This window comes from Acyrthosiphon pisum, chromosome A1, assembly GCF_005508785.2.
Source record: "Acyrthosiphon pisum isolate AL4f chromosome A1, pea_aphid_22Mar2018_4r6ur, whole genome shotgun sequence".
In the NCBI taxonomy this organism is placed as follows: Eukaryota; Metazoa; Arthropoda; class Insecta; order Hemiptera; family Aphididae; genus Acyrthosiphon; species Acyrthosiphon pisum.
The window spans coordinates 106,093,570-106,120,172 of record NC_042494.1 but is presented as its reverse complement, the minus strand read 5'-3'; the positions used below and the strand labels follow the sequence as shown (position 1 = coordinate 106,120,172).

Genomic DNA, 26,603 nt, shown 5'->3' with positions numbered 1-26,603 from the left:
GATATTGTAACAATATATCAGGAGCTTTGTATTAAATTTATACGCTTTTTGGCCCAACAGATAAAACTTTATTGATATTTATAGAAAAAAAAAACTAAAAAAATTGAAAACTTACAATGTCCGTAAACAGCTCAAAAAGAGTCAAATTATTTTAAAAATTTTATCGTATATATAAAATGCTAATATAAACATTCAGTGAAATTTTCAAGTTTCTACAGTCACTCGTTTTTTAATTACAACAAAATAAGAAAATCGTTACGTAAGAAATCGAGTGAATATCAAATGTTGTAAAAATATGAATTTCAAACGCCCATAAAAATTTAATTTGAGTTTCTTATAGACATTTTTTTTTTGGTAAAGGTAGATTATCCTATAAGGAATCTTGTATTACATTTTAAAATCTTAGATTTAAAAAGAAAAATTTTTATGAATTTATAACTCGAAATAATTTGCAAATTTTCGTGATTTTTCCATATTTTGTCATTTTTTGAACTTTAAATGCTTAAAAAAAAAACTGTGACTAACGATTTTTAATATTTTTCATCTGCCTTTGAAACAATATACTAGGAGCCGTCTATTAAATTTTCAAGCTTTTTTATCCAACAAATAAAATTTTATTGATATTTTTAGAAAAAAAACTAAAAAAAAATGGAAAATAAAAATGTCCGTAAAGAGCTCAAAATACATCAAAATATTTTGAAAATGTTATGGTGTATAGAAGATGCTAAGATAAACATTCAGTCAAAATTTCATGTATCTACGGTAATTTTTTTTAAAGTTACACCAAAAACCAAATTCAATTTTGTGAAAAATCGATTTTGCGTAAAAATTCCCGTTTTTCCTTAATTTTTCTTTTGTTTTTCCCGGCGCTTTTGAAAACCAATGGGAAATTTAAATTTTGACCTCCCCAATGCACCAACGATATTCACTTTCTGATCGAACAAGATACTGAAGTTGAAAATCGTAGCATTATTTCGACTACTTATCGTGTACACAGACACAAAAAAAATTAAAAAATAAATTTAAAAATTAAAAATTAAAAAATAAAAAAAAATAAAAAAACACACATCATTGTAAAATCAATACATTCATCGTTCCACTCAGAATCTAAAATGTATTATATAAAATATTTATAATTTATTATTGCTAACAATTAATTTTTCCAAGTAGAATTTCAGATTGATGTTAATTTTTTTATGATACACGTCGATGTAAGTAAAAAGGTTGATTTTCCTTTTAAATTCTTTGATTATTGCCTATACAGAGCCCCTTGTAAAAGAATCTTTAGACACCGTCTTCGTTCTTCAAAAATATAAAAACGATTTCATATCAAAAGGTTTTTTTTCTTTACTTTTTTACGAATTTGTCGAAAACAACAATTTGTTCTCTATTTAAATTGTCTGAGAATGCTTTTAACATTAAATTCAACTTATTTGTCAGCTCGCGGGGGACTGAAACTTATAATTACGGGTTTTGACATCCTTCACCCAAGTTCGGTTTTCAATACCCTGCTAAAAACGAAATAATAATTCAAAAACATGTGTTTCTATTTTTTTATTTATAAATATACCTACTTCGCCCGTCACTGGTATTTATTAGTATTGTACCATAATACCGATCGATTAAATATAGGTATGGTACTACGGTACATATTCTAAATTATAATAATAATGCGTAAATTTATACGGTTTCTCATGTCAATTTCGAAATCTCGATGATTTTTTAATATTATTCAATATTTAAATCGTAAAATTGTTGACATTAATTCTCCAAAAATGTCTAACGAGATAATATATAGTCGAAGTTTGCGTATATAATAAATTCGATTAAATAATATTATAATATTAGACACACATACACTTGTATAATATAAATTGCAAGTACCTATATATAGGTACACTTTTACGAAAAATGGTTATATTTATACATCATTCAGTATATATATAATATCATTATTCCATTAAATACGAACTCTAAAAGCAGCAAAATATTCCAGTGCGGGTCATCGACACCATCAAACGGCCATGGGTATTTGGATATTTCCCCGTATTTCGACTATAAGCCTATTTAAGTCGTTTACTCGTTTACGACGTTTACGTACACACTTATAATATTATTATACATATAATTTTAAGCCGTATCTGTGTACAGACGGTGAACACTGTTGTACACGTGATGACTATAATATTATAATGTGTTTTATTATTATTATATAATAGTGTACGCATAGAAATCGCGTTCGTCATATATTAGTAAATCGCGGAATGACGTGCCATGTACACACGACGTAATGCCGTTATTAATAAAACGATACGTCTAAAAATATTGTCTGATTTGAATATCAGATGGATGTGGTCATATATTATACTTATCTATGGTTGTGTGCACCAAAGGGCGCGCATAGACAACCACTCGGAAAGTCACTAGGTTAGGTCGCGGGTACATTGCGGGAACGCATGCGACTTCCGATTTCCGAAACACAACGTGTGTGGACAATAATATTATTGTAAAAAATAATAATTTTACAGAAGACATATTTCAGTAATTGTTACGACCGTTTTTTGGCCGTATACAACAAATTAAAATCTGCGCAAAGTTGGTTGTTATTATTTTAATTTCCTCTCCTACTCGACGAATCTGAGACTATCGCACAGGAATGCGAACTCAAATTGTGTAATATTGTAATGAGTAACTGACTAACTGCTGTTGTTTTTTTCTCGTTAGTTATGTACTTAAATTATTTTTCGCGGCACAAATCGTTGCTCATAAGAGGATGTAACATACGCATGTGTCGTCTCCGTCTTACTAATGTACAACATAACAAAAACTGTTTTGCGCGGGACAAATTGTATCTCTCCGTGTTCAAAGTAGTAGCTCCAAAATTTCTGAACATATAGGATGGAAAATTTTCTAGCATATATTTTAGATAATATAAATACAATAAAAGTTATTTGCTTCTAAACATTTGTTTTTTTTGTTTTTTTTCTTCTGCTTATAAAAAATGATTGGATAGTGCTATTAAAAAAAAGAGCATGCTGTTGCACAGATAAAGTTCTTCTTTGCATGCAACACATGCGGGTGTGATATCCTCTTCAGTCATAATAAGATCGCTTGTTCGTATTTGCTACCCCTACGATCAAAAAAATGTGCACTTATAATATGCACGATACCATTATAATGTCTGTATAATGTATATGTCTATTTATACACCACATACGTAATTACATGCCCTACGACCGTCTAGTCCTGAAACGGTTTTCTCTCTAACCTCCTGTATTTATTTCGGAGCGCCCGAGTGTTACGACTTTTTTTAACAACTCCTATGCCCGTCTGAACCGGAAGCGGGGTCAAATGCGGGTGAGACTCCAACGGTCGTTTAGCTCTTATAATATTACAATGGGTATTATACCTATTTTCTTCATTTTGTGTTCCACGGGCGTACGCACTTACTCGTCAACATTTCTACGACGTTCCTTTATTGGACAATTTATATGTCTTTTAACAGACAGTCGATAAACTGTATAAGAATATTCATTGTAAAAAAATAATTCATAACAAAAGTTGAATAGCTGCCGTGAATCATCGGCGAGCGCGTGTTTACACAGATCGAGTCCATAGTTCAATATTTCTATTTTACTTAATTCCACAATATATTATTATTGTATTACTAGTCTGGTTTAGCGGTACCTACTACCTACAACGTATTTTATATAGACTTTTTGATGTCTGCTTTAGAAAAATAAGACATAAACATGTCAATAATAAAATACGATACCAAAATAAATAACAATGTACCTAAATCTTGCAATAAGATCGTTTTTAGAATCGACCAGTTGTTTACGTGTTATAATATTTTAATATATTTAGTTGTAAGCGTTGCTGATTTTTAGACTAAATAATATAACATAATGATTCATTTTACGTTTTTTCATAGGTGTATAATACACCTATCTGGATATCTATGTATTGTCTACAAATTAATAAAGACAAAAAAATATTTAATCTGAAAATAAAGTGGACAAACGAAATATTATTTTTAATTAATCATTTCCATGATTTATTACAAATCACAGTAACTTGATAAACTGCACAAAACAGATTTGTATACATAACAGTAATCGCCATTCACCAATGACGTCATTATAATTCAATAATTAAATTGTCAACAAAAAAAATATTAAAAAGTGTAATAGAAACTAATAAGTAGATAGGTAATAATCAATTAGCTGTAAATAATAATAATCTAATCTAGCCAATACGTTAAACATAAAATCAATATTTATTAATTTAATATAAGTATAATGTAAAGTAATTTCTTACTTCTAAGTAGATAATAGACACAATTTTATAATTTCAAAAATTTAGAAAGTAAATAAACTGTAATGAATTTAATACCTTGAATTATTAAAAACCTCATAATAATAAGCTATATATTATTATATAATATGAGTATTGAAGTTCATAATATAAAATATGTAGTATGCAGGTACATTACATAAAAATTAAAATGAATAATAATTAAAATTGTTACTAGCATAATATTTTAATATATTGCATTATTATAGTTATGGTATTACCTATGGTACAGTTATTAAAGCTATATTTTAAATTATACATTAAATCAAAAACAACATTTAATTGTTTAAATATACAAAATACAACACTTTGGTCATCGACTTAAATTTTTAATTATATAGCTCGACATAATTATAGTCAACATAATATATTATACGATCTTTGATTAAACGATAATGTAATGCCAAATATAATAGGTATATTAATTATATTATCATTATGTTAGTTCTACTTAGGTCTTCCAATAATAAGATTTATTTATTTGTCAACTTTAATTAGGCAATTAGTGTTGTAGTGATTCTTTGTATAATTTAGACTTTTAAAAATCATTGTCTCATTTAAAAACACAAGACAATAAAATTGACTTAATGTACTCAAATTATAAATCAAACAATGACTCATTTTTATTCATTAAACTTGAAAAATAAAAATGTATGGAATATAACATAGTTATTACTTATTAGGTACGTATATATTATAAACTGTTTCTAAAACTTGGTATATAATAATATTTCCTAAGTATACATTTTGATGATGAAGTGAAGTAAAATATTATTAAACAAATATTGGGTAATAATAAGTTTATTTAATTTGATTATTATATTTGACATTTATTAAATGGGTCCATACTGCACACTGTACTACTATAACTCTGGTGGTACAATTATTTTGTCTTGGCGGTGCCGATCTGTAGAAAAGTAATTTCTGTTCGGAATAAAATTCTACTACTACCTCCGCGGTGCCGCAGTATATTATGTACAGCCTAACACAGTTTTGAATGACAAAAAATGTTTTACATTGAACCTAATAAGTAATATAGTAATATATTAAAATAAGTTAGTAATAAACTATATGTACGATCACAACAAAAGTACTCAATTAAATACTGAATACTGCAAGCTTCCCCTATAATATTTTAATAATGTTTTTTTCTATTTATGGAAATTGATCATTTAATTTTATTTATAGAAGTAAGCGAAAATCTCGATGGAAGCTTAAATTTCATCATCAAGCATTACCTCCAGAGTATTTGAATCATTATGAAGCGTCCATGATGTCTACTCAACCATCTCCCGCGATTTCATCGTCTCCATCACCTGTCCTTTTCACGGGAAATGTCAAATCAAAACTACCAATGGAAGCTCAAACTAGTGTCCGTTTTGATGATCTACCATACATGGGAGAGATGACGTTAGACAATGCAAAACCACGGAGGGGACGCAAACCAAAAAAGGTAAAAATCATTCATATTATTATGAAAAGTAAATGTATACTGCAGAGATAGGTACTCGTTCAAAATTTGATTTTTATCGAAATACCTACTCAGAAAAATATTATGCTTTGGAGTATGAAGTTAAAAACTTACAAATTATATCGTTAAAAAATAGTAAAAGTACCTAGGTATAATTGTTTTTCGAAAATAGAATTTTATAATGATTTACAATTGTTTAAAAAAAATATCTCCAAAACCGTTGATATACGAAAAATTACTAGAATAAATATATATATATTATATATATAAAGTATAATTTTACTGTTACTGCATTGATATTGGATACATAAATATTATTATAACGTACGTAACATATTATTGTTATTTTAATCTTCTCAAAAACGTATGCATGTTATCTTATCAAACTACACCAGACACTATCAAATTAAAAATATAAAGTATAAACACGTTAACATTATACAATCAGTGTTATAAAACACCTGATAAATGAAAGACTTTATAGTTTATGATTAATTAATTCACTCTTATATTTAAATACTACATTGTAGATTTTTTTAAATGTTATCTATACAGTTTGACAATAACGTAATAATAAGGTGAAAATATTAAACAGAAAATGTACCAAATAAATCTAAAGAATGTAAAATAATGCATTCCCCAAACTTATGAATAGTGGGTTTCAATTAGGTACAGTGTATATGAACAGTAAGATTTAATGTAACAACTAAACATAATAATAGAACAACCGAATTACCGAATTGTATTTTCTAATCAGATGTTTTCATTTACTTGTAGGCTGATATATGTCACTTGATATATAAAAACTACGGTACAACTGTCGTAGAAGAACCTTTGAACCTATGTGTCAGGGACCAGATATCATCGATAAATGATTTTCAACTACCTGGTTCTACCAGTCTCCAAGAAACATTGAATCTTCAATCAAAAGACTCCAAACGTAAGAGCAAAAAGTCACTGGCCAGAGAGCGTTTGGAAAAAACATTCAAAGAAAAAGGTTTCTTGATACAGACGCAACAACTGGAATCCGCTCAAGGAGCCACGTACTGCAAATTTAGACAGCTAAGGAAGTTTACACGGTATCTGTTCAGAAGCTGGAAACATCATTTACCTGGTGATGTCGTAGACAACGGTGTCAATAGTCAAATTACCTGAATTGTCTACTTACTAATATGATTTATGAGTGTTGTTTCTATGAGTGAATTATATTTAATAATTCTTAGAACTCAATACACGGACGAGTGTGAAATGTGAATATCTAAGTGTTTAGAAGCGAAATTAAAACCAATGTGTCAAGAACACAATTTAATAATTTATTGGAGACAAAGAAATTTTATTGGTGAGTATTATTGTACAAATTTGAAAAAGAAAAACGTATTTGCCAAAGGAAAACATCGAATATAAATGTCTATGACGTTAAAATATAAACAAATCACAAGCATAAAGCAAAATTAACTTTGATATTTGTTTTATGAAATCTTTTCTTACTGTACAATAGGTAGTACATCTAATATTCCTTGATAGGAATCATTAAACTCGTGTACTTAAATTTACATCGATGAATACCATTGTAATTTAAACGAAGAAAATAGTTAATTATTTGGTGACAAAATAATAGTATTGAAAAGAGACTATCCATTACTAAATGAGTTTACTATTATTATGCTTCACGAAACAGTAACGTGGTGGCGCCGCACCGTGGCGGTTAAAATGAAGATTTTCTATACATTTGTTTACTTCCTTAAATACAATTATGGATTGGGAATGAGCCGAATGGTGACCTTGATATATAAGTTACAGCGTTTCACTATAACATTATTAAAAACACTTTCAGTACAAACGTGAACTTTATGATATTATATTGTAAGGAATGACTCAATGACGAAATACGAATAAGAAAACTATAATATTAATTGTCTACATACTCGTAAGTCGTATTATAATTGTAACTGTCTTTATGATATGACTTTGTGAGATTCAATTTTCATAATTTTCGTAATCATTTATATTAACACTGTTTCCAAAATTATTGGTCATCTCCATTCTCTTTAATATTCTGTTGACTTGTGTCATATTATACAATAATACATTAATACCTACGTAATATGTATTTATAATGATTGTATCGTATTTCTTATACAAAGCGTTCAAAAAATTTAGACCAACCGTCATAACACAACAGATGTATATTTAAAATAGTTATAATATAATATATGTATTAGTTTTCAAAAATCAAAATTGTAACCTAGTTCCTAGGTACTTTTGTTATTTATTAAATATTATAACTATTTAAATTGATTTTTTTTTTAATGTATTCATATTGTTAAAAATAATTTATAAACTGTTTAAAATATTTATTTATCAAATAAATACATACGAATGTATCATTAAAAAACGCTTGTATAACATAATAATATTTTATACTTACATTTTTCTACGTTTAAAAATCATACTACTTATAATAACTGAAATTATATATTTGTCTTTATATACCTAAATATCTATATTATATAGATAGGTATTTGAAATAAGAATTCTCGTTTTGTTTATTAATTATCTGTATTAGATTATGATCATAGATGAACTCAGAACTATCAGTGAATAATTAAATATCATTGATAGATAAACATTTTACTCCTTTCACGTAATCTATTATCTATGTAATAATAATAATGCAGCTATATTATATATTAAATAGCCTGATATAGGACACAAAACTCAAAATCAATAAAAATTACTCTATTCCTTATTTGCTAGGCCCGACAATTTAATAATAAATCAAATCAATTGTTTAAATATATTTGTATACTGTATAGTTTTAGTTTATTTTACAAGTAAGATATGTCATATTATATTGATGGACTAATATATTATTTATTTATCTGTGGACTGTGATAAATAAGGTTCTATTGGTGCTAAACCACAAATAAAAATGTTATATAATATGTTGACAAATATTTTAGTACCTACTATACCTATTGTATATGAACACTGATCTTGTTTGTTTTTTACTTGTTTTTACTTTGTTTAGTAATAATATTTATTTGTGGTTAAAAAATATTGTTACCAACACCATTAGCCAAGCTAATTTGTTGAATTATTTATAATTTTTAAGAATAACAATGAATGTATTTATAATAATAATTATATGTTTTTATTAAAAAAAAATTGTTGTCAACGTTATAAATTCGTTAATATTATTAATATTATATAATATTCGTAATATTATCGTGGTTAATGAAATCTGGAAATGTGACTTTTTAGAACCTATTAAAGAATAAATATTTTAGAAAATTCAAACTTTAAGGTAAGTAAAATTATATTTATTGTAGGTACCTACATACCTACTTATGGTTGTTAGTAAAAAAATAGTATTAAATTTTAGATTCTGAGTGGAACGATGAATGTATTGATTTTACAATGATGTGTGTTTTTTTTTTAATTTTTTTAATTTTATTATTTTTAATACCATCCATTATACAGTGACCCACTTGTAACCTACTGTACAGCAGAGCAAAATCCACTTACCCACCTTTTTTTTTTTTTTTAATTTTATTTTTTATTTTTTTTTGTGTCTGTGTATACGATAAGTAGTCAAAATAATGCTTCGATTTTCAACTTCAGTATCTTGTTCGATTGGAAAGTGAATATCGTTGGTGCATTGGGGAGGTCAAAATTTAAAATTCCTAGTAATTTTCAAAAGCGCCAAGAAAAACCAAAGAAAAATTAAGGAAAAACGGGAATTTTTACGCAAAATTGAATTTGGTTTTTGATGTAACTTTAAAAAAATGACCGTAGATACATGAAATTTTGACTGAATGTTTATATTAGCATTTTCTATACCTACACCATAATATTTTCAAAATATTTTGACTTATTTTGAGCTCTTTACGGACATAGTCAATTTTCATTGTTTTTTAGTTTTTTCCCTAAAATATCAATAAAATTTTATTTGTTGATTAAAAAAGCTTGAAAATTTAATAAAAGGCTCCCTAGTATATTGTTTTAAAAGCAGATGAAAAATATTAAAAATCCTTAGTCACAGTTTTTTTTTATAAGCATTTAAAGTTCAAAAATTGACAAAATATGGAAAAATCGCGAAAATTAGCAAATTATTTTGAGTTAAGAATTCGTAAAAAATTTTCTTTTTAAATCTAAGATTTTAAAATGTAATACAATATTCCTTATAAGATTATCTACCTTTATCAAACAAAAAATATCTATAAGAAAGTCAAATTAAATTTGTATATTGTTACAATAGCAGTTGAAAAATATTAAAAATACATAGGCACAATTTTTTTTTATAAGCATTTAAAGATCGAATTTTGACAAAATTTATCAAATTTAAAATTTAATAATTATTTCGCAGTTAAAAATTTATAAAATGTTCAATTTTTATATCTAAGGATTAAAAATGTAAAACACGATTCCACCTAAGTAGTTAATTCTGTTACAAAAAAAATCTAAAAATACATAAGCACAATTTATAGCACTATTTATTGTCAAATATTGACAAAATAAGTAAAAATGACGAAAATTTGCAAATTATTTTGAGTTAGAAATTCATAAAAAATTTTCTTTTTGAATCTATGATTTGAAAATGTAATACAAAATCTTCATATTATGTTTGTCTACCTTTTTTAAAAAAAAAATGTCTACAAGAAAGTAAAATTAAATTTTTATGATCGTTTGAAATTCATATTTTTACAACATTTGATATTCACTGGATTTCTCATGTAACGATTTTCTTATTTTGTTGTAATTAAAAAACGAATGACTATGTAGATACTTGAAAATTTCACTGAATGTTTATATTAGTATTTTCTATTTACGATGAAATTTTGAAAATAATTTGACACTTTTTGAGCTGTTTACGGACATGGTCAGTTTTCAATTTTTTTAGTTTTTTTTTCTATAAATATTAATAAAGTTTTATCTGTTCGTCCAAAAAGTGTAAAAATGTAATACAACGCTCCTGATATATTGTTACAATAGCGGTTGAAAAATAATAAAAATACATAAGCATCATTTTTTTTTATAAACATTTAAAGATCGAATTTTGACAAAATTTATCAAATTTAAATTTGAATAATTATTTTGTAATTAAATATTTATAAAATGTTCAACTTTTGTATCTAAGAATTGAAAATTTAAAACAAGATTCCACGTAAGTAGTTAATTCTGTTACCAAAAAATCTAAAAAATACATAATTATAGTTTATTTTTATAGTCATTTTAAGCTCAAATTTGGACGAAATCACATATTAAAAAACTTGGAATAACTATTTTAGTTATTTTGTTGTGATTGTATATTATTGAAACTTCTAAAGTATACTATTATATATTTATGATAGTAGCACGATTTGTTGTTGATGTATAACGCGTTTTAAGTACCTAATGGATATTGTGATATGATTAATTTGGAATTTATTATAGATACCTATTATTGGTCAATCTTTTTTTTAATACCATAAATAAGTTTATAAGATACCTTATACCTAGACTGACATACCTTCTCCGCTCAGAATCGTTTTTCTTATACAGTGATATATCATTGAATTCAAATTTAATACTATCCATTATATAGTGACCCACTTGTAACCTACTGTACAGTAGAGCGACATCCACTTACCCACCTTTTTTTAATTTATTATTATTTTTAAAGGAGACATTATAAATTGTAATAATATATAATATTATAATCTTTAATATTTCCTGACACTTGTTGGTATAAGTTACTAAAAATGTATTATATCTTGCCCCATGATGTCTATATAATTATTTGTATAATAGGTAAGTATAGTCTTGTTTTTAGATAAAATACATAATACCTGCAGTGACGCCGCCTCCTATTACCTTCTACCTGTCATCATAATGCTGCAATCTTCAACTTTGTAAAGGGGGGGAGGAGGGAGTTAAAAAAAAATGTCCAGTAATTTTCGAAATAATCGGGAAAAATAAAATAAAAATATATGAGAAACTGCGCAGTTTTAAACAAAACCGGTTTTATTGGTTTGCTGTAATTCAAAAATATATGACCGTAGATACTTCAATCGCTATATAGATCTCCAAATATTTATATTAACATTTCCTAGACATGATATTGTAATATTCAAAATATTTTTACTAATTTCAAGCTATATTTACAACGATTTTATTCACACAGTTTTAATGCATGTTGGTGTTGACTTATAAGTTAATAACCAGAATCTATCTACAAAAATTAGTTCAACATAGGTATCGTATCAATAATATAAATATAAATTACTAACACTAGGTAATATAAATAAATTATAAAATTATAAGAAATCCTTAGAAATAGAGACTGACACACGTCACACGGTTTCCGCTCAGAGTCGATATTCGTATGCAATGTTTTATCATTGAATTCAATTTAACACTTCTATTACAGTGACCTACTCAATAACAAAGTACACAAAAAACCTACAAAATCGGAGCGATTTTTTTTAATTGATTACATAAGATAATAAAGGTATATCAAATACGAAATTGTTGCATTTTCATGCATTCAATATTAATAATTACTAATTCGTTTTGAATAATTTTATATAAAATAAAATATTAATTACTTATGATTTACTTTAGTAGGTATAGGTAATATATTTCTGATTGTTACTTGAACAAATCTATTTTTTTTAATGTGTTCAATTAAATTATGTTAAAAAATATTTCATTTGATTTTGTATAATCTATAAATTCATTATTATTATTTATTAATTTTGTAAATTTGACATATATTTGTATTATATAACACTCGATATACTGCACAATTCTATGATATTTCTTCTATAATTCTGAATGTAAATAAGATTTTTGGAACTTAGCCCCATGCAACTCGTAATGTTTTCAATTTAAATGTATACGCAATTCTATATGATATAAGAATAATGAAAACTGAAACGGTTATTTCACCTTTATTTAAACATTTGAGGATTTGTACAATTTCTTGATAATTTATTTCTACGCTGGTTGGTTATAACTTATAAATAATATTTTAAGAAATAAATTCAATTAAATTAATTTTTGTTTTTGATAAATCAAGTTATAACTTCTAACATACCTAAATATGTGTACAGTGTATGTTTATAATTTATAATGTTATAATATTAATTATTTTAGCATAGTATATATATATATACGATGTTTCTAATATTATATCCGATACTATGTAAAGTAATTTGTATCTAAATTACTATTATGATCAATTATGTAATGTTAACGTGTACCTATACCTAATTTTACAAATGTTTTATTACGAGCATTCATATTAAGCCTACGGGTTATCTAAGATTTGATAACTAAATGTTATTTGCAAGCCAGTTACACATTACATTGGTTTTTCTTGAATTTTATATAATGTCTTTTAAACAGCTGTATTAGTTTTCAATTTTATCATAAAGTATGAAAGCTACGAACTTAATTTTTCATTTAAATATAAAATAGAAATCTATTTAAGGAATAGAGGTAGAACTTATTTACACATTGAAAAAAATTAATATTATATTATATAGGTAGGTGTAATATATAAGTGATATTAACATTAAAAAATTAATTGACAATCCGTTTTACTATTATTCATAAATCAATTGAATAGTGAAACATTAAAGAACATTAAAGCCTGAACAAAGTAATGGTATTGTGCAATTATTAAGTTTATAGAAAATTGACCTTTAATACATTTGAAATACCTAACTATCATTTTAAAACTACCTAACGGCTAACAGTATATTATTATAGCATGATACTCATGATTAATTTTTAATATTCTTATTAGGTTGCCTTTTGGCTTTTACCTATTTGGCTGTTTAAAATATTTTTATTTGAATTCTACATTGTCTAATTCGGTGGCATCGTTGATATATTTTAAATCAATAATCGAATAATTTAACATAATACTTCGCAGTTTTAAATAGCTATAGTTCGTAGTCTCGACGAATATTTACGATCATTAATAGTGGTTGATTAGTTCATATGATTGACCTTTATGGGGTTTATAGTTATAAATCGATATCATATAAAAATCAGACAAGTACCTAATTTATGGCTTTTTTAAAAATAAAAAAAAACCATTAATTAATTGTAATTGTATATTTTCATCATTGGCTTGTCATTTATATGATAAATTATAAATATTTAAATATTTCAATGCTTGGAGAACATCCATAAATATAATTTGCTATTTGAGGTAGGTCAATTGAAAGTCTGTCAATAATTAATAAATTAAAGTACAATATCACCTCCATAACTTGAATGTTAACAACAATATAAACTTTTTTTTTTAAATATGGAAATTTGAGTATTGCTCTGCTGTACAGTAGTCAGTATCTATGTGTCGAGTGGGTCACTGTAATGATGACTTAAGGGGATTCGATACCGTGATTTTCTGTTTTTGTCTAACACACGCGCGACATAGTATTTTAGATGTCTTTTTCTGCCAAACATACCAATTGATCTAATGAAGCGATAAGAATTCTAAAAACAGATTTGAATTTGTCATCAATTCTACTTAAAATCGACTTTCCCACATTTTTGATTTTTTGATTTTATCTTCTCCAAAAATTGAAAAACAAAAATGTTTAAATACTCTTTTTTTATATGACTTTTTTAAGAATTTGGGAGATAAAATCAAAAATGTGGGAAGTCGATTTCAAGTAGACTTGACGACAAATTCAAATCTGTTTTCAGAATTCTTATCGCTTCATTAGATAAATTGGTATGTTTGGCAAAAATCACGTCTAAAATACTATGCGCGCATGTGTTGGACAAAAACAGAAAACCACTGTATCGAATCCCCTTAATTTCAATGAAAAAGTAATTTATAGACCATTTTTTACTAAAAATTCGGCAATCATCATTATATTTGCATTTTTTTCTGTCTGACATTTTCATACGGAAACTTTGCATTTAAATATCGATATCACCCGTGTACTTAAAATAACGTACTAATCAAACTAATGGTGTACCTACGACGTGTACCTCAATTCATAATCTTTTTAATAGACAATATAAGATAAAAAAAAACAAGTCCAATATATAAGATAATTTTTGTACTTTTATACATTGTGGCCCGCTTGAAGATAATTGCTTACCAAAGTGGCCCGCCAAAGGAAAAAGGTTGGGCATCACTGAGCTAGAGCATATCATAGTTATATGTAATCAAACACCGATTTTCTAATTTTGTTGTTATTCAATAACTATTTACCACAGACACCTGAAATTTACACCATATATTTATTTTATAATTTTATACTTTATAACATTTTCAAAATATTTGACTCTTCGAGTTGCTTATCAGACATTTTAAATTTTTACTTTTTTTTTTTATAAATGTACATTAAATTTTATTCGTTTGTTTTATAACCTAAATGCTTGAATATTTAATTCAAAGTTGAAGGCTCCTCACACATTGTTACAATACCAGTTTAAAAGTATTCAAAATACATGGTCGAGATTTTTTTTAAAATATATTTTTTAATTGTTATTTTTACAATTAATTTGGCCACTGGATATTCAGTGGTTATACGATTATAGTTGGCACATCTTTTTTTTCTCAACATGACGACCATAACGTAATCTTACCTATAGCCTTATATTCTTTATACTTTTACCAATGGAACTTTTAACTTTAAATGTAACTTAGTTACATAATATAACTTTTATTTCGTTACTCAACATAAAAGTATCTAGTAACTTGTAACTAGTTACATAGTTTTAATAGTATCTTGCCCAACCCTGGTTAGCTGGTAAGCTTATATGTATTTACAGCTATAATGACTATAAAACCATTTTAATTTTTAGACTTGTGTACATAATATAATATACTGGTTAGTTCATTAAATGATTTAAACTATTAGAGATTTTTCAAATCTACAATATATTATTATTAATCATTTTATATTTGATAATTTGATAATTTGTATTAAATGTATTGATTAAAAAGTGGAGTTTTATGACCAATACTGTTCGTCACTATCTGTTTTTTAGATTAAGGTAACCAATTACATTTTTACCGTTTGAACGCAGTCCTGGGTCTTCCTTGAAAAATTTAAATTAAATGTATTACATGGTATTATATAGGTACTCATATATTTATTAATATTAAAATAGGTAGGTACATTTAATGTATTATGAAATAGCACAATAATTTATTACTAAATACCAAACATGAAAATATAATATATATATTATGCACCTAACATAAATCCGAATTCAGTTATTGACACAGAAGATCAACTCATAATTTAATAAATTCAATATAATTTTAAAATATATATCGTATCAATCCTTTGTGTTTGTGATACAATCATTCAAAAACAGACCTAGAAAAACTTTCAATTGCATAAGTATAATTAGTATAAATGTCATGAATCCATGCAACGTGGCGGCTGACGTCTGTAAAAACTGCGATTGAATCATTTGTGGTAGCATCCTTTACACTCACAACTCCAGTTAAAAAATGCAAAGAGTTATGTTCTAAGGTAAATCCAGCACCACTATCACCTTGATGAACTCCTTGTTCTGAAATGTAAGCTTTTAATAATTTGTACTAATATGAGTAGAAACAAAAAGAAAAAAACAATATTGGTACTAATATATCCAAAAATAACTAATAACCATAGGCGCAAATAGACAAATTATTTTGGGGGACTAAAGCCCCTCCTATAATATGTTCTAAAAATTATATATGCTCATTATTAATTACTAACTTTTGAACTGGGGAGACTTGGCAGAATGTGGGGGGACTAAGCCCCCCCCCCAAGCCCCCACCTATTTGCGCCAATGCTAATAACTATTAAATATCAATAAAAGTAGCGAGATTAACTACATATCTTCCAAAAACCCATGTTATGATAAATTATGATGGAGTAAAATTATGATATTGTCCTATTCACAATAGCAACAGTCATAAGAATAATAACAACGGAAGCCAAGCATTTTGTGTGTATACAATACGATTATTTTTAAATATTTTTGAATTCAATACATTTTAGCGACATTTTGAATATTAATATAATTTAATGAAAATAACGTTTTTACAAAACTATGAAACCACGATTTCTAACGAAGATAAAAATTTTACAAAAAAGTCAGCTACCATATTATTATGCCTTGTAGTTGGTCTAATATAATTTAATTATTCTAAACTTTTACTTCTCACCACTTTTAGTACCGGCGCAGAATTTATCAACAGTAATGAAGATTTGAAATCCATTTTGATACATATTCCGACAAGTCTGATGGTCAATATATGGTATATTAGCTTCTAATAAAACAGTACTTCCTACCATATTTTCTGTTTGTCCCCAGCCAACGACCTAAAATAATAAAATTGACGTATGCAATACAAAATTAACTAAGTTTGTGTGTAAAGAAAAAGCTGAAATAAAATCACATAATTCAACAAATTCAACCGATTTATATTATAAAATATATGACCAAATCATAAAATATTCATATATTAAACCACAGAAATAATAGGTATCAACTTTTCGCTTCGATTAGGTTATGGAGTAAAAACTCTATTACGATTACCTTAAAGTACCAAATCATATTCCAAGTACATTCATATTCTTTTTCAGGTAGAAAATCAGCTGTATTATTGAGACGTCCCTTTAAACATACATATGGGGTGATTTATCACGCATGGTCATTGTTCACCAATATTTAATTCCCTTTCTATCCAAATAGAAAAATAATTAATTTAAATACCTAGTTCTTTTATTTTAATTTAGGTTTTTTGAATTTTGAATTTATTTCAAATCTGTAGTTTGACAGATTTTGATATTTTAAACCATTTCACAAATTTCTTGAAAGTACCAAAATACCAAATCATATTCCAAGTACATATTTTATATTCATTGAGACGTCTCTTTAGAAATACATACAGTGTGATTCAGTGGCGTATTTAGGTTTTTGTCTGGGAGATGGGGGGTGCATGATTTTATCCAGTAGGTATTTACCAACTCAAGGTGGGCCCTGTCCCCTTCACCACTTCATTTCTCGTTAATTATAATAACTTATTAACATTATCTATACTACAAGAGTCTGCTGCACATAATAGTACTGGTTGGACCTCTCTTTCCCACAATAATTTGACTGATAACGTTGTCTCTTTTCAACATAAAGTGCATATGCACGACTCAGCAGTGCAGTCAACAATGTTTTTAATTATTTACATTTTATCACCCAAAGAAAGATCGAAAGATCGGGCTGCTTGAATAAAAAAATAAAAATAAAACATTTTATTTGTCGTGAAAGTATTATAAAATCAAAAATATGTGCTTGTACCATTACATACATTTTATTAACCTAACAAAAACTTTAAACCAATATAACTATTACTACATATACATTAATTAGTGCTGTAAAATTATATTCCAAATACATTCAAATTCTTATTCTTACGGAAAATTAGTATTACCTATTATTGGGACGTCTCTTTGAAAATATACACAGGATAATTTACTATGCATGATCATTACTCACCCATAATTCCCTTTTCTCCAAATAGATAAATAATTAATTTAAATAATTTCTTTTATTTCAATTTTGATTTTTCGAATTTTCAATTTATTTAAAATTCGTAGTTTGAGATAGTTAGAAGTTTTAAACTATTTAGGGATTGTCCTGCAGTAGGTCAGTGAGCTTTCTGCATCAATAAAAACCTCTCTTAGCCCATCATTAAAAAACAATTTACCTGCCCACTAATACATCGTAATTTAAGTATAAAGGTAATAAAAGTACTAAAAAAATTTACTTTTCCAACAGCTCCATTTAAAACGGAATATCTTTTAGACCAGTCCACACAAACAGGCATAACTACATCACTTAGTTTAAGTTTGTTTGATAACACAATAATAGCTAGATCTTCAGCATGAAATCCGGAAGAACCATAATAACCTTCTTTCAAGTAAATCAATCCCACCTAAATTGTTGTTTACAAAATATTTAATGAGTCAAACCTGCAAGTATTTTATTTTTTTAACTGCTTGTTACTTGCATCGAAAATCTGGGTAAATTCATTGTCCTTAATTGTAATGTCACTCTTGTACTTTCCAACGCCAACTTTATACGTACCATCGTTTAATAATATTCTACTAGTCAACCTTTCTTGCCAAAAGCAATGAGCAGCTAAAAATAAATTGCTTGTAATTTTGAACTTAGTACCAATACACTACACAAAGTTATTTTACCAGATACAACTAAATTTGTAGAAATCAGTGATCCTCCACATATCATGCTAAAACTATTGTTGTTAGATTTTCGATACACTCCAACATTCCAAGGGGCTGATCCATATTTAGCTTCAACACCATTTAGAATCAATATTTTGTTTGGAGTATATGGTCGGCCACAATCTAGAACAGTATATGAGTACATTAGTTTAAGAATGGATTGTATTAAAATCTAATTGTTTAAATATTTTAAGTGGTAACATGAATATAATACTAAAAAGACAAATGCTTTCAGTATGTTTGTGTTATAGAAGCCATTAATTAATGTAAGAATATCTAGAGTTAATAGGACATTTCACATTTTTTCAAATCACCATCAAAAATTAATGAATGTGTTTACAATATAATTGTATTAATACTTGAAAAGGTGAACAAGTGAGTCTGCTCAGCGTTGAGTGGGTCATTATAATAGACGGGTTCAAATATTTGAATTCAATAAATCATTTTATAAGTAAAACGATACTGAGCAACGACTGTAAGTTTCAAGTACCCACGAATAATTGTTTTAAATTACAAATTAATTACTAAAATTGTTTTTCTTCGTTTAAATATCTAATTGCATACAAATTTAAGCTAAAAATATCAATAAAAAAACCATATATATATATATATATATATATATTTTAGATTTTTTGATTATTGTATGATCTAATTATGCCCAACATTTTTTTAAATGTTCAACTGTTAGCGATAACAATTGAACATTTTATGAGTTCTTATCTACAAAATAAATGTTTGTGATTTTATTTATTTATTTATTTATTTATTTATTTATTAATTAATTCACGGAATAAAAATTCCTTATTTAGTACAGTACATAACAATAATTCAGTAAAATAAGATAGCTAACATATTTTAAAGAATTTTATCATAATTTGAACTTTAATGCTTATAAAAAACATCGTGCCTGTATGACTGTACCTATGTATCTTCAATATTTTCAAGCTGCTATTAATTAACTTGTGAGGAATTTTGTATTCAATTTTAAGCTTTTTGACCCAGCGAATCGTTAAAACCAATTATTATTTTAATAATTTTATCGATATTTACAGAAAATACATTAAATATCTATAAATAGCTTAAAAACGGTCATATTATTTTTTAAATCTTATCATATACAAATAATGTAAAAAGATAACATAATTATTTGATGAACATTTCAGATATCTATATGGTTATTAGTTTTTGAGTTACACCAAACAACCAACAGTTGTCAATTTTGACATTCTTATTAAACTACCAACTAGATTCACTTTCCCACCAGAAAAGATACTGAAGTTGAAAATCGTAGTATTGTTTTTACTACTATTATCGTGTACAGAGGTATAAAAAAAAATAAAAACAACACATCATTATAAAAACAATTCATTTATTGATCCACACAGACAGTGGCAAACCTAGTGGGGGTGTAGGGTGCTCATAATACCTCCCCCCCAATAATTGGTTTCTTAACTTTTCAGTTGGCCATTTTACATTTATGAAAAACTCAATAACTGTACATAATGGACAACTGATAATTTATATACGATTGTGATAGTGATATTGACTAGAATATAGTGAGAATGATATGAGTGATCTAGGTAGCAATAGTTAAAATTAAAAACTGCTTTGCTATTGGCCAATCTATTATGCCGCTTATCGTGTACAGCACCTATAACCGTTGCTGGCAATGAGAGGTCATTTAGCAAATTGCAAATAGTCAAAAACTATTTAAGAACAACCCAAGAAGACTCTAGATTAAACAATTTGATGTTGCTTTCTTCTGAAAAAAATTTTGGTGGATAACATTTCTTTAAAGAAATGGCTCAAAAATGGGCAACTCTAAAAAAAATTAAGAATATTGATAAATTGAAATAAATAAATTTAATATTTATAAGAAAATGAGTCATTTTTATAACAATATTAGTATACATTTTTATTATTTACTTTGTTTTGTTTTTTTTTTATTATTATTATTTATTACTAGCTGATCCCGTGCACTTCGTTTCCCGGCAACCAATAATTGTTATTATAATAGCTTCAAAACCCATGGCAACCATTTAAAAACAAAAATTTCCATCGGAAATCTCAAAATTCCTGTTTGAGCACCTCCCGGGGTTGGTTCTCTCCCTTTTTAAATTAGCCTATCTTCTGATCAGAGGTATAATCTATCTATATATATATAAATATCTGATCCCGTTCATTTCGTTGCCCATTAAAATTGCCAACTCTATATGAATAATAATTCTACATATCACCATGGCAACCATTTATATACAAAACATTTTATCGGAAATTTCAAAATAATATATAATTGGTTGCCATGGTAATATGGACACACATACATTCATTTTTATATATATAGATTTTATTGCTAGTGTGGTACTTACCTAATGGAATAATGGTAATTGATATCTTATATATTATAAGAGCTTGAATTTTTAATTTACTTAAATAAGTAAAACATTTTAACAGTTTAATGATGAAATGGCTACGACAAAATAACAAAAACAAGTTGTCCCGGATCAATTTTTGATCAATTGCTAAATGTCATAAATTAGAACTTATTGTACTTAAAAATATAATTACATGGGATACACGTGTAAAGTCGGTCACTCCATTTTCCATCTTGTTGACAACGTAATTTAATTGGTGTCTCTATTTGTCCATTTGGTATAGTGTGTGTAACTTTACATTTTGGTGTTAATACAGTGCCCGGTATTGATGGGTTTGAACAATCATATTTTTTACCATTGAAAATACATTCGACATCTAAGCTTTCCGAAAACACAGATGGGCATCTTTCTTAAAACATAAATCAATTCAAAATTAGTATATTTCATGAAACATAAATCAATTATTCTATTAGTGTATTCAAAATAATAAAATATTATACAGTGAAAATAAGTCAATTATCAAGGAATGCCTAGAATCCTATATATTATACTAACTGTGTTTTGTAAATATGTTTATATATACCATTAATACATACTTACTCAAACATAATTTATCAGCCTTAGGTTTCCATTTTCCATTTCCTGAACAAATTATAATTCTATTAGAAGTAGTTTTATAATATCCTTCTTCGCAGGTCTCTTCAACTGCGGTACTCGGACCAACTAATGACCCAGGTGATAAAGAAGGATTTTGATCTGATTCAGTTTCGAATAAAGAATACACAGTTCCCTCCATATACGGTACCATGCATGACCTTTAAAGAATATAATGCAATAATAACTAAAATTTAAACGAATAAGAATTTATGATATGAACATAACTGAATGTAATATTATGTAATATTTGTGTGAATGATGTATTGCTACGCTTTATTTTTACCTAGCTTTCAGCCAAAGCCGAATATAGGCACACCATTTTTTTTATATTAATATCTATATTTACAAATTTTTCACCTAGAATGTTTTAACCAATAGTATTAATAGGTACGACATTTTGACAAAATCCTTGAAGCCGTTTTCAAAAAAAATTGTATAGGCACACAAGCAACTATTTGCCTGTTAAAGGGATTTCACACACCTCCATTTTATGAGAGAAATACGCATTTTAGGTACGTTGCATTCCAAGTTACAATGTACCTACTGACTTGAATTTTACTCAAGTAATCATTTTTAAAACAAATTTTAATTTATTTTGAATTTTTTTTTAAAGCCTTCGACATATTAAAAATATGTATGTGACTTTTATCGTTTTCATTTAAATATTTTTAATTATAATGGATACTAAAATTATTGATAGTAATAAAGTACTTGACACGATTTTAAGTAAGTACAGAACATTTCGAGTGAATAATACTGAAAATTTTGGGAAAAATTTTTTAAAAAAACTTTATATTTTATATTTTTATATTTTTTTTCAATTAAAAAAAACGTCGTTAATCGATTTCAGCCAATACAACTTTGGACATATTTTTTTAATGTATTTTTTAATTAATATTTAAAATTTTTAAATATATATATAAATTGTAAATAATTTTTATTCTGAATCAATTAAAATATAAATAATAAATAATAGATTATACATATTTATAAAGTGTGAGATTTTTGTGTACAACAATTTTGAAATGTGTGCGGTTTGTCCTGTATTTTATCAGAGCTACGTGGTTTTTGATATCAACGCTTGAAATAATCCTACTAAATGTAATATTAATTATAATTTTAACTTTTTACTTTACCAAATACATATTATATAAATTGAAAGAAAATGAACCCAAGCCAAACTCGGTCACCCGGTACTAATATAATATGAAACCCCATTACAGTATTGATATTGCATTATTAATAATCATAATATAAAAAAGCAGGTAAGTGGATGTCGCTCTGCTGTACAGTAGGTTACAAGTGGATCATTGTATAATGGATTGTATTAGACTTGAATTCAATGATTTAATATCATTGTATAAGAAAAACGATTCAGAGCGGAGATGGTTTGTCAGTCTGGGTATTTTATATTGTTATTATTTATTATATATCATGTATAAGTTGAATTAATATTATAATTTTGTATTCGTTTCTATGATGATAAACAAAGCGTTAGAAATTAAAATCGCATTTTAGTGTTTTTTCGTAATTTTTCGGTGGTTTTTCCCATAGCATTAAATAACTATTGAGAAAATCGAAAAATGGCCCCTCTAAAGTACCATCTTGATCCAATTTGCTAAAAGATAAGGTACTATATGTTGAAATCGAAGCACTCCTTCTGGTATAAATTTTGTATACAGGATATAAAAAAAAAAATTAAAATAATAAATAAATAAACACCATTGTAAAACCAATAACTTCCTCGCTCCGCTCAGAATCTAAAATATAACGTATTAACATATTATATTCTACCTATACGATAATATTATATAAACATCCCAACCGCATATGTGTCTTCATAGACTCGTTTTGTATTACAACGGAGTTCCTTCATATAGTTAGGTACCTATACCAAACTACCAGACTACCTAGTAACTATTTTGATTAATTAACAAAATGTATATTTAATAATCATTCAGCCTGCTAATTTATATTATCAATATTTTATTTCAATTTACGTTAAATTGTACTCGCCACTAGATATAACCAAGTGTCTTGTCTAACCTAGACAACGTTTTAATATAGTTTGGTACTTAGATAGTTAGATAGGTACCTACCATAATATACTACGTAACATTAGTCAGTGACGCTCTTAATATTTATAAGTAACCAAATCCATGTCCAAGCGTTTTAAACTTTTTACCAATGATATATTTTGTTTGGGCCATCTTAAATGATTTGAAATAATTGTTAACCTTTAACAAATTCACAAACAGAAAATACCTCATATTACTAGTCTGCGTTGTTGTTCTCTGCGTTGTTGTTCTCTGCGTTGTTGTTCTCTGCGTTGTTGGTCCATTAGTTTGATAGGTAGTGGTCGGTCTCTGCGTGAATTGTGATGTTGGGTGATGTTGATTAACAGGTGTCAAAGGTTTGCGGTCTCCGTTGGAACCGCAGCCTGCTTCATCGGAACCGTCAGCACATTGCTGAGAACCGTCGCATTTTCTTTGTTTACTTATACAGGCACCATAGTTGCACGTGAATGTACTCGTTGGACACCTTTAACGTTAAATATTAATACAATAGGTATTTACAGATACATGTATGCGTGTTGTACGTTTTCTATTTTAATTCCAATCAATATACGTACACCCTTGATTTACACAATTCCGATGTTTCGTCAGATCCGTCATTGCAATCTGAAGTTCCATCACAGATGGTTGTTACATCTATACATTGGCCAGATGTACAGCGATACTCTTCCCGAGGTCTAAATAATAAATAGACAGTTTTTTTTATTTTCCCAAAATACAGTTAATATAATTTGACTAATATGAGTTTATATTCGAATATGTAATGTCATGTTAAAGATAAATAATAGTAAAATATTAAAATGTCATTGAAACTAAAGAAAAATAGCCAGTGATTTATATATTTATATCTATAGGCTATAGCTAAAAAGTTGTCGAGTTATTGCTATAGTTCGAGTTAGATTACTGTTAGCTGGTTTATATAATATTATTGTTCTACGTATAATAAATTTTATACATATTATAAAATAAGAAGCAAATCATTAAGTACATAGATATATTCTAATCAAACAATTATACAATTTAAAATTTAAAATCAATTACTTACAAGCATTTAGCCTGACTGGCTACTTGAGTTTGTTGCGGTCTTGTAGGGCTAGAAGGAATACTTAGGCCTAGTTTTTTACATTCCGGTAATTGTTCATCTGATCCGTCGACACAATCGTTTCTACCATTGCATTTTGCATTTTTACTTACACATGCACCGTAATTACAACGAAACGCAGATCCCGGACATCTATATTTACATAAATAATATAAATATAAAATAAGAACAGATATTATACATTTTGTTAATCACTTAAAACGTATAAGCTTTATTTCCGTACGTTTTAAACAATGGAGCACACAAACTATGGGTTTCATCTGACTTATCTGAACAATCTGCGACTCCATCGCAAATTGATGACGCATCAATGCACTCCTCATTTGTACAGCTGAACATGTTTCTGTAAACACGACTTGCAATATAAAGTATGCTTGAAGTTTAAAAAAAAAAATTATTATTATAATTTTATAATATTATTCAGAACGAACACTATTTTTACAAGCATTTAGTTAATAACTTAAAAATGTTAATACCTTATAATTGTATAGTCAAAACACCTTTAATAGGTATAGGTAAGTGCGTTTATACGTTTTAAATGTTTATCCATTTAGGTAGGCATGTTTAATGATTTCAAAATCATTAGAATTTAGTCATTATTTTATGATCAACTAGCTGCCCGACCTTCCTCCGGAAGAAATTATTTTTTTTATAATTAAATTAAAAAACATATGACTATTTTTTTGGCTATACAAATAATATAATATAATTACATATTGTAGTTATTGTTATTGCTAATTTCTGAAAATGATATATCCTACATTTTGAATTCAACCACTGGGGTGGTAAATTTTATTCTTTTTATTATAGAATAGAGATAAAGTAGAAAAAAATGTAACAATAAATTATTTGTTCAACGAATAATATATATTTTAAATGGAAAAAAGTGGATGTCGCTCTGTTGTACAGTAGGTTACAATAGTGAGTCACTGTATAATGGATAGTATTACATTTGAATTCAATGATATAATATCACTGTATAAGAAAAACGATTGTGAGCGGAGACGGTTTGTCTGTCTAGATATTAGACATACCTATTATAGGTATACTTATCTATAGTATTAAAAAAAAAATTGACCTATAATAGGTATTAATAATAAATTCCAAATTAATTATATCCCAATATCCATCAGGTAACGCGTTATACATCAACAACAAACCGTGGTACTATCATAGATATATAATAGTATACTTTAGAAGTTTTAAGTACCCACAAATAATATTATACAATCATTACAATCACAACAAATAATAAAATATTTATTCCAGGTTTTTTAATATGTAATTTTGTCCAAATTTTAACTTAAAATG

General features: G+C 26.8%; 3 protein-coding genes across 7 annotated transcripts in view; 1 reads left to right on the top strand and 2 right to left on the bottom strand.

Moving 5' to 3' along the window:
* Nucleotides 1-5,614, bottom strand: part of LOC100571936 (signal transducer and activator of transcription 5B-like) — a 13,076-nt gene extending 7,462 nt beyond the window's left edge. Inside the window, exon 1 of the mRNA XM_029486307.1 lies at nt 5,595-5,614. Coding sequence (XP_029342167.1) covers nt 5,595-5,614 — 20 coding nt within the window. The remainder of the gene's footprint in view (nt 1-5,594) is intronic.
* LOC100159316 lies at nt 5,164-7,238 on the top strand. Its single transcript, XM_016805619.2, has 2 exons — nt 5,164-5,809; nt 6,605-7,238. Exons 1-2 carry the CDS (start codon nt 5,627-5,629, stop codon nt 6,980-6,982), a joined length of 561 nt encoding a protein of 186 aa, XP_016661108.2. The 5' UTR covers nt 5,164-5,626; the 3' UTR covers nt 6,983-7,238.
* Nucleotides 7,239-15,972: 8,734 nt separating this feature from the next.
* Nucleotides 15,973-26,603, bottom strand: part of LOC100165635 (modular serine protease) — a 52,363-nt gene continuing 41,732 nt past the window's right edge. For 2 of the 5 annotated variants that reach the window (XM_029487964.1, XM_029487965.1), the window contains exons 10-17: nt 22,059-22,273; nt 21,652-21,867; nt 19,042-19,206; nt 18,849-18,979; nt 18,606-18,773; nt 17,381-17,458; nt 17,007-17,163; nt 15,973-16,366 (exon numbers count right to left, since the gene is read on the bottom strand). In XM_029487964.1, the coding sequence (XP_029343824.1) occupies nt 16,152-16,366; nt 17,007-17,163; nt 17,381-17,458; nt 18,606-18,773; nt 18,849-18,979; nt 19,042-19,206; nt 21,652-21,867; nt 22,059-22,273 (1,345 nt within the window). In that variant the 3' untranslated portion in view covers nt 15,973-16,151. Of the gene's footprint in view, nt 16,367-17,006; nt 17,164-17,380; nt 17,525-18,605; nt 18,774-18,848; nt 18,980-19,041; nt 19,207-21,651; nt 21,868-22,058; nt 22,274-24,380; nt 24,657-24,747; nt 24,868-25,235; nt 25,425-25,515; nt 25,636-26,603 lie in introns of those variants that run through there. The other 3 variants (XM_016805616.2, XM_029487966.1, XM_029487967.1) reach the window with 3 other exon arrangements.